This window comes from Tupaia chinensis, unplaced genomic scaffold (assembly GCF_000334495.1).
Source record: "Tupaia chinensis unplaced genomic scaffold, TupChi_1.0 Scaffold000041_1, whole genome shotgun sequence".
Taxonomy (NCBI): Eukaryota; Metazoa; Chordata; class Mammalia; order Scandentia; family Tupaiidae; genus Tupaia; species Tupaia belangeri.
Genome location: NW_006159496.1, coordinates 1,212,469 through 1,222,143, shown reverse-complemented (window position 1 = coordinate 1,222,143; position 9,675 = coordinate 1,212,469). Strand labels below are relative to the sequence as shown.

Here is a 9,675-nt window from a genome sequence, read left to right as displayed (position 1 = left end):
CGCGTGCGCTCGCCAGACAGACAGAGAGACAGAAAGCGAGAAATCACCCCCCAGGGGGGATGGTCAGGCCGCAATCCCTTCTCCTCCATTCTCCTCTCAGGATCTTGGGCACGCATGCACACGCGCCTGGCGTGAGTTTTAAGCCACCGGGTCCGAGACACGAACCGCAGTCGACTACGTGGGAGTCCAGCGACATAGCCATTACGCTAACTGCTGGTTCCCTGCACCATTAACTTTTGAGGGAATTTTTTTTTCCCCTTCGGTTTTTGGCTATTGTTTATCTGCTGTGAATAATTATACACAGATTTTAGAATCTGAAAAAGCATTTTCTGAATCCTTGGAGATAAATAGTAGTAGTACTATGCTTTCCCTCCTGGTGATAAGAAGCTGGATTTGTAAGTATTGGTCCACAGTGTTAGGTCTGAGTATACATAATACATATAATGTTTCTTTACCATATTATCGTTGTGCTATGCCTCAAACATAATTTCCATATTGGTCATGGCAATCCAATTCCATTTGATGATAGTGGCATTAGGAATATATATAATGGTAGAGGATTGTTTCCCTTATAGTGTACCAGAAGTCACAAATGCTTCTGAAACATCCTCATTTTCTTGAATAACTTTAAGGCACTGTTGTCCAAAGCTAAAATCTTTCCTGTATGAGATTCTTTCCCATTTTTTGGAATTAAAACTATTATGCAGACTAATTGTATTTCTACAAAAATGTAAGGTTTACCGAGGTAAATAATTTTCTGGCATATGTTTAACAAATAAAAATATTACTGCTGAAGAGGACATTTTCTCTTGAGTATGGGGATAGAAATTTTGAAAAAGTCAGCGATTTTTTTAAATTTATTTTAAAAAATATAATTGAAGATTAAGGATGACTTTTGCAGATAGGAAAGGCCAGGTATGTAAGTTTATGGTGCTGGGGAACAGCCTCAGCGGGGGTGGGTTGACTCGACGGAGGCGGCGCTGGAAGGAAAGGAAGACTAAGGTCTCGTTGTCTTTTCATGCATGTCCTCAGCCGGACACTCCCAGAGATTGCTCTCTGAGGAGTGACAACTGTTAGGAATCATCGTGCCTTTTTATTGAAAATATGATACATGCAAGTGAATGGGTGAGGGGCTACATGTTCTAATTATCAATTCATAAAGTTTTAACAATAGAGACCATTCAGGGTTTGATTAAGGGCAGGTCTACTAATCGATACAGTTCAACAATTGTTTGATTGATGAAAGCAGGTCCCTGGTAACTTCAAGCAGTGCAGTTTCAGGAAACAATCCCAGTAAGCAGAGTTAATTAGCCGATGTTCAGCAGCAGCCATCTTATGATTACTAAAAGAAAATCTCAAGCATAGATATTAGTTCTTATGGATTTTCATAAAGAATGATACTTATATAATTCTATAGGGATCTAAAACTTAAGGAATCCTAATATATTTACCTGTCCTGAAGGGGTGAAGTTATTATTCACTTGGTGAGGGCGGGGACAGTTTTTTCAACTGGCGGTAAAGTGACTAATAAGTTAATGAAAAACTTTAAAATGGGTTTATGGTGTTGTGGATTCACTTGTGTAGCCCATGGCACCACTGTTATGTATTTTGTTAGAACATTAGTTACCATGGGACAAAAGTGTCCTGGGCCAGTTTCGGCCTAGTCCTATTGTATGTAAAAAAGTTATTTATATTAAATGTGTCTTGAAGGGCCTTCCAAATGTCAAGATGATTTCTGCCTAGATAGAACTTCAGCACACCCTCCATTATGATCGCAGGATGAAGTATTGTAATTAACAGTAGGTGGTCAGGGTAAAGGGGAGCGGTTGGGGGACTTTTGGGAAATCTTACCACACACTCAAGATATATGAGGGAGCTATGTAATTCTTTTATAGTAGTAAGTCGGGGAGTCAGAGGGGGGTCACTTCCCAGCAAGGCTATCGCAGTTTCCGGAGCATATTGACCCAAGCTTTGTTCCTTGGTCGGGGGCGTACAGTAGCGGCCTTGCCAATGTACTGAACTGACCAAAATTATGCTCAAAGGTCGGGGGGCTCAGACAGATCCTGGAGCCCCGCTGGGTCGGACTCCTCCATTATGGAAGTGATCCTGAAAAAGAATAGACATTGATGCAGATAAGAGAGTGAAATACAGAGCACTGAGGGAGGGCTTGATCTTTGGTAGGCAGGGGGAAAGGAGAGAAGATGAGTACAATTCAGATGGTAAGATGGAATTTGCATATGGTGGCTTCAGTCTTCTCAGTGAAGGGTGAATTAAGATCTTAAGTTGAAGTAAGAGTTAAAAGGAAGGGGGACCAGCAGTTAGCGTAATGGCTATGTCACTGGACTCCCACGTAGTCGACTGTGGTTCGAGTCCCAGACCCGGTGGCTTAAACTCACGCCAGGCGCGTGTGCGTGCGTGCCCAAGATCCCGAGAGGAGAATGGAGGAGAAGGGATTGCAGCGTGGCCATCCCCCCCGGGGGGTGATTTCTTGCTTTCTGTCTCTCTGCCTCTCTCTGTCTGTCTGGCGAGCGCACGCACCCTATAGCAAAAACCTCTTAAAAATAAAGAGTTAAAAGGAAGGTATAGGAAAGCTGAGGAAATAGGAAGTAGGAAGTGATCTCTTCAGAAAATGGGAAAAGCAAGGCCATTAGAGATAACAGTACCAGTTTGAGATTTGAGATAATGAAGTGAAAGCTTGGAGTTGTGGTTTTCCAATGAAATGTCCTGTCCCCGGTGGTTAGCTATTGAGTGTAGACAAAGAGAACGCAGTTGGTAGGGTTCTCCTAAAGAAAGATGGAGGGGATTCATTGAAGGAATCTACAAGCAAGGAATAATGTATTTTAAGGGTTACAGCCTTTTTAGCAGGACGGAGAAGGAAAGGGGTGTGTGTGCCTGCGTGCCTGTGTGTATTATGGATACTTAAACTTGGTGATGTCAGTGGACTGAAGTACACTCTTAATGAGGTAGAGGGGTATACGTGTGGCAGTAAGGGCATGTGGGTTCTACTGAGATGGAAGAGGAGTGTGATGTCAGAGTAGTTTGACTAAGCTACAGATTTGGCAGACCTGCACCAATGGCTAATGAATAGCTGAGGTCGATGGAGTACATCATTGGAGATGAGGTGATGAAAAAACTGAATAGCTAAGTTATTGTACACTTCTAGTTTCTTTTCATTGCTAATATTATTGACAGTTGTCAGGTGTGAAGAGTGTTTTACTCCAGTCACCAAAAAGTGTGCAAGATACAGATGATTTGGCGGCAGTAGTGAGGAGTGTGTCGACCACAAACTCACCTCCTTTCTTTGTACATTGACTATGAGAGAAAGCACTGTTGTGGCATGGAGGTGGTGGAGCCTGTCGTAAGGTGACATTCTGTTTGGTGTTGGCCCAGTGGTAAAGGTAATGTGAGCAGATGCAGGTAGCAGAACAGGGGCAGTATAGACGGTGGGGGAGTAAGTCGTTTAGCTAAGGTCTGATACACAGTGGTTTGAAAATAAGGACTCTAGTGGTGACGATTGCCTAGGGTGACCCAGGCTCCTGGTAGTGACTGAGGTGTGCGGGGACTAGGGCAGTAGTCCTGGTAGTTTCCGAGGTGAGTATGGGCAACCACACAGCTAGTGCAGTCATTCCAGATGTTGCTCTTTACATAAAGCTCTTGAGATGTAGCTTCTGGACTGGAAGCAATTCTGAAGGGGCTAATCGGGCATGTAGTGTAGGAAGGTACTTTTGGTGGCACCTTCTGTTTTTTTTTTTTCTGAGAGATTTTTGCTATAGGGAATGTTTTTGCTCATTGGAGAGACAGACAGACAGTGAGAAATCAGCCCCCAGGGGAGATGGCCATACCGCAATCCCTTCTTCTCCATTCTTCTCTCGGGATTTTGGGAACATGTCTGCATACGCCCCGTGTGAGTTTTAAGCTGTTGAGTCTGGGACTCAAACCACAGTAGACTACATGGGAGTTGAGCAACGTCGCCATTACACCATCTGCTGGTACCTAAATGGCTCCTTACAACTAGACGTAGTGGAATGTCCCTATGGACCGTGACTGACTTAAAGTTGCACAGGTGTTACTCTAAGTAGTCTTTTTTTTTTTTCTTTAATAGGAACAGCTTTTAGATTGTAAAGGTGAAGATGGATGGAATAAACTTTTTGACTTGATTCAATCAGAACTTTATGCAAGACCTGATGATGTCCACGTGAACATCCGACTAGTGGAGCTCTATCGCTCAAATAAGAGGTTGAAGGATGCAGTGGCTCACTGCCGCGAGGCAGAGAGGAGCGTAGCTTTGCGCTCTAGTTTAGAATGGAATTCATGTGTTGTGCAGACACTGAAGGTAGGTGAAAACCTTTGGTTTTTACTCTTCGAGTCCATAGTTACTGTACATGTCTTTGTACTTACACAGTGCTCTCCAAGACATACATTTCTTAAGTTATATAGAGCACCTATAAAGTGGAATTTTACCAGGATTATGCAGTTTATGAGTAGAGTGGGGAGATTAAATATGGTCAAGATACTACTGTATATTTTTGATGTTTTTATCTGTAATGCTGATAGAAAAGTCAATATGGTTTTAAATGTGGTAGGGCAGAGATTTTAGGCTTAACATAGCCAATTTCTTAACATTTGATAAAGTTGTGTAATTTACTGTTCTTTCTGCAAAATAGGAATACTTGGAATCTGTACAGTGTGTGGAGTCTGATAAAAGTAACTGGCGAGCAACCAATAAAGACTTGCTCCTGGCCTATGCTAACCTTATGCTTCTCACGCTTTCCACTCGAGATGTGCAGGAAAGTAGAGAGCTGCTGGAAAGGTACGTTAGCTCTGAGGAGAATACTGGAGTACAAATCACAGATTTTCTTTTTATCATAATTCAGTTCATTGCTTTAAACTTCCTTACTGAATTATTATTTCTGCAGTGTACCAGGAGTTATAGTCAATATGATGAACCACTGGGAGTGACTTTTATTTTTACTTCTTTTATAGGGATTTTACAATTGTTTTTGTATGACTTTGATTTCCAGAAAACTCAATAGCTCAGCCTTGATTAGAATTTGCGTTATAGTTGATTATAAAGTTTAGTATGTTTAATAGAGTTGAGCCTTAAAATAAATGTTCTAACTGCTGTTTCATGTTTTATTTTATTTTAAAATATTACTTACTTTTATTTGTTATTATTTATTTTTTTATTTGACCAGAGAAGACAGAAAAGGAAAGTGAGAAAGCAAGCCACCAGGTCCAGGACTCGATCCGCAGTTGGCCATCTGGAATTTTAGTACCTTAACCACTATGCCACATGCCAGCCCCATTCCATGCTTTATTTTTTTTAAATAGGGTAATCTTAAGTGAAATCAGCTTACAATGTTTTTGGCCTTGTATAAGGTAAGCTGGATTCAGATATTAGCATACAGCATCATTGGTACTTTGGAAAAACATTGTTTTAGCTTAGAAATAAAGTAGTTCAGATTTGATGTTTGGTTTTTCTTTTTTCCTAAACTTTGAGAACCAACATCTCCATTTTCTGAGAATAATATCCTTCCTTCTCTATTCTCCTGGAATTTCGGGCACATGTACCCATTGTGAGTTTCAAGCTGCCAGGTCCAGGACTCGAACTGTGGTCAGCCATGTGGGAGGCCAACAACGTAACCATTATGCCATCTGCCAGTCACTATTTAAAAAAAAAAAACAAAAAACTTTTTACTGTCTGGCTTAATAGAGCATGTCTGGATTCTTATTGGGTTCCTCATCTGTTAAAGCTATTAATGTGTCATGAATTCTGCTGTTAACTTAGCTATACATGAGAAAATGAGAATGTAAAACGTAAAGATTTTCATGACCAGTAGATGGCATAATGGTTACATTGCTTTACTCCATATTGTCCACCGTGGTTTGAGTCCCAGATCCAGCAACTTAAAACTCATGTTGGGCTCATTTGCATATGTGCTCAAAATCCTGAGAGAACAAAGAAGGGATTGTGGCGTGGCCGTCCTCCTTGTGGGTGATTTCTCACTTTCTGTCTCTCCAGCGAGTGCATGTACTCTATAGCAAAAACCTCTCTTAAAGAAAAAAAAATTTCTTAGTATTTCAAAAATAATTTTAACCTCTGAATTTCAGAAGAGGTCTTTGAGAACCCTCAGAGATTCAGAGGTCTCACTTGCCGGAAGAAATCTCTGTTGCTCTGATTTCTTTATTATAAGATATGCTTTACATTTAAGTGTTTGCTTTTGCTTTTTTTACAAAACAATTCTGAGGATCATTACAATTTAGAAGCACTAATAGTATATGGATTACAGATAACAGTAAGAAATATGGTTTACAAATAACGTAAGAAATAGTTTGCTTTACTCTGTAGTTATCTACGTAGTTTGAAGACAGTGTGGTATTGAAACCCAAATACCTGTCCTTTATTATCATTTGAAAATGCTATGTCTGATTTGAAATATTCTGACTTTGAATTAAACAATGAAATGATATGATAGAAAAATAGCATTAATTATATAAATAATGAACTTCAGCCAGACTTCCTAAGAGATATCTGTGTGTAGTCAGTAATCTTGTTTGGTTTGTATCTTTTCTATGGAGGACTGGAAGTATCTGTTTTTTGGAATGAGACATCATAGAGGTTAAGCTTAAAGTATAGCAACTATATAGGATAAGAAAAAACTTACTTTCAAACTTTATAGAGAGTAAGGTTTGTTAGGAATTTGAATATGAAAATACGTTATCTGTTATTTTTAATTAAATACTGAAGTTGGTTGTTTATAGTGCATCAGGTGTGGATTACCTGTTTAATATTTTAATATTACAGTTTCGATAGTGCTCTTCAGTCTGTGAAGTCCTCTGTGGGTGGAAACGATGAACTGTCAGCTGCTTTCTTAGAAATGAAAGGCCATTTTTACATGCATGCTGCATCTCTGCTCTTGAAGATGGGTCAGCACAGTGATGTGCAGTGGCGAGCTCTCTCTGAGTTGGCTGCATTGTGCTACCTCATAGCGTTTCAGGTATGCTTTTTGCAGTTTTAGCAGCAGTTGATGTTTCACTGGGACTTTGTTGTGTTTCACGTGGAGGTGTGCCTTGGTATGTAATGAAGTATGTGAACAAACCCATAGAATTAGAGTTAAAAAGAAACCATTTGATAGGTGGAATAACAAGAGGTACGCAATACTGCTGAGGCTGGTGAAATAGCTATGTTGATGACACTGCTGGTGACCGTTTGTATTACAATAACTTATTCAAAGACTAGTTCCAAGAGTTTTGTCTTCTTACTTAGCCGCTTCTGGGACCATTTAATAGGGACATAATCTCAAATATGGGTATAATAACTTCAAAGAGATATGTGTGACTTGGAGAAAAACCTACTATATAAAGTTAGGTTTAGGTGAGAAGAAGAATGTGATTTCCATTTTAACATGTCAGTTGAAAAACAAAAACAAACCAAAAACTGTATACATAGAACGTATATAGATGACATTTATGACAGCATATTATATCTGATATACAACAGTATACTCTGTTCATCTTTGAAAACATAAAGCTTCTCTTTATAATATAGAATATGACAGGAAAGACAGATGCTAAAATGTTAGCCATTGGTGGTGGTGATGAGATGCTGACTGATGTCCCTTTCAAACCCATTTCTCTAGTTTTAATGTCTTTAATCAGCTTGCATTACTGCTGGGCAGTAATATGCAGTCTCAACATAGGATTAGACTAGGCTTGTAAATAATGATTGTTAGCTTTAGAGGAGGATTCTTTCATTTGGGGTGGGGAAAAAAGGATTTGCTACTTTTGGAGATAGTTCCTCCCCATTCATGTTATATAGATTTTTCAGTTTATATCATTTGCCAGTGTGTGTGCATATGCTTTATGAAGAGAGAGGAGGACAGAATGTGGCCAAGTGAGAGAGCCCCCCCCGCCCCCCACACGAGAAGTGGTCACTATGAAGTACTTTTTCATTCATTTCTCCCTCAGAATTTTAGATGCACATGGGCCTATTATGTTTCTCAAGCTGCTGGATCCTGGGCTTGAACCGTGCAGTCAGTCACGTTTGGGATCTATCTGCCTTAACCGTCATGTCAGAGGTTGGCCCTATTTATTATTATTTCCTGTCTCTGACCAGAGAGAGGAAAAGTAAGGACGCATTTCCCCAGTGAGGATGACCTTACCGCAGTCTATTCTCCTTTTGGGATTTTGGGCACACAAGAAAAGATTATGCGCCCTGTGTGTTTTTCAAGCCACTGGGTCCAGTGCTAGAACCACCAAGTTGGCCATGTAGGATCCAGTGCCTTCACCACCACACTACCTGTCAGCCCACTTTTTTATTTAGTGGATATACAATGGAAATTTCTTGGATGGATTTCTATTAGAGTTTAGTGATCAAACAATGAAAAGCATAAAAAGGTAGCTTATAGGCTTGCTACTTCTTAAGTCAGGCTGACTTTTTTTGTGATAGGGTTTCCAGATTCTTGATCAGGGATATGCCACAGTTCCAGTCTGTAGGAGGGCACTTGAAAGTATGAAAAAATGGAATTAAAGTACAAGTTTATTTTGGTGCAAAATATTTTGGAATTTATGTATAATTTTTTTTAATACAAATGTTTGATGAACTTTTTGGAGACCCTCATTTTATCTTCTTTTCAGCTAAGCATGTAACAAAGGCTCTTGAAACTTTTTAGTTAAGATGAAATGATTTGACTAAGTAGATCTGTAACTAAATAACTGGTCACAAATTCAGCTACTGAATAGTTTTTTAAGAGAAGTTTTATGAATGAGATCAGCTTGAAAATAAAAATTACATCATTTTGTTTCTTAATTTGGGTTCTCTTGTCTATAGATGACAGATACCATGTTTAGAAAGCTTGTTGAGTGAAAGAATGGGTCCAACTATTATTATTTTTTTTTTTTGCCAGAGTATTTATATTTACCAGAGAGACATGTAGAGAGCACTCTACACAGGGAGTGGTCATTTTGCAATCCCTTCTTCATCTCCCTCCTGCTGGGATTTTGGGCGTACGTGCAATATGCACCCTAGGTGTCTATCACACCACTAGGTCCCAGACTTGAACCATGCACTTGGCCTTGTGGGATCCAGCTCCCTTAACCACCCGGTCACAGTGCTGCTCCCAAAACAATGTTTCTAAATTCAAAATCAGAGGCTTTTAGGTTCAAAAGAAATAGACTTTGAAAAAAATTACCTTTGTGAAAGTGGTCGATATTTACATTGTTTAAAACTCTCGCAGCATATTGAAGTATGCTGTGAGAACTCCTTCCTGTTTCCTACTGTCATTTGTTTCTCTTCCCTGGAGAAATTAATGTTACTGCTTTTCAGTTCAAGAAATGCTTTATGGGGACCAGCAGTTAGCATAATGGCTATGTCGCTGGACTCCCACATAGTCGACTGCGGTTCGAGTCCCAGACCCGGTGGCTTAAACTGATGCCGGGCGCATGTGCGAGCATGCCCAAGATCACGAAAGGAGAATGGAGGAGAAGGGATTGCGGCGTGGCCATCCCCCCAGGGGGTGATTTCTCACTTTCTGTCTGTCTGGTGAGCGCACGTGCCCTATAGCTAAAACCTCTCAAAAAAAAAAAAAAACTTTTTTTTTTTTCAAATGAAAATACATAACACATATTGGACATGCACACTCACCAGGGAGACTTGGGAGGAGGGGCAGTGAAAAA

The 9,675-nt window shown here is 40.0% G+C and overlaps 1 protein-coding gene across 2 annotated transcripts in view; it reads left to right on the top strand.

Annotated features, from left to right (window-relative positions):
- Positions 1 to 9,675, top strand: part of LOC102484104 (E3 SUMO-protein ligase RanBP2) — a 67,097-nt gene that overhangs the window by 8,148 nt on the left and 49,274 nt on the right. For both annotated transcript variants that reach the window (XM_014588995.2, XM_014588993.2), the window contains exons 5-7: positions 4,103 to 4,333; positions 4,665 to 4,810; positions 6,806 to 6,998. In XM_014588995.2, coding sequence (XP_014444481.2) covers positions 4,103 to 4,333; positions 4,665 to 4,810; positions 6,806 to 6,998 — 570 coding nt within the window. The remainder of the gene's footprint in view (positions 1 to 4,102; positions 4,334 to 4,664; positions 4,811 to 6,805; positions 6,999 to 9,675) is intronic.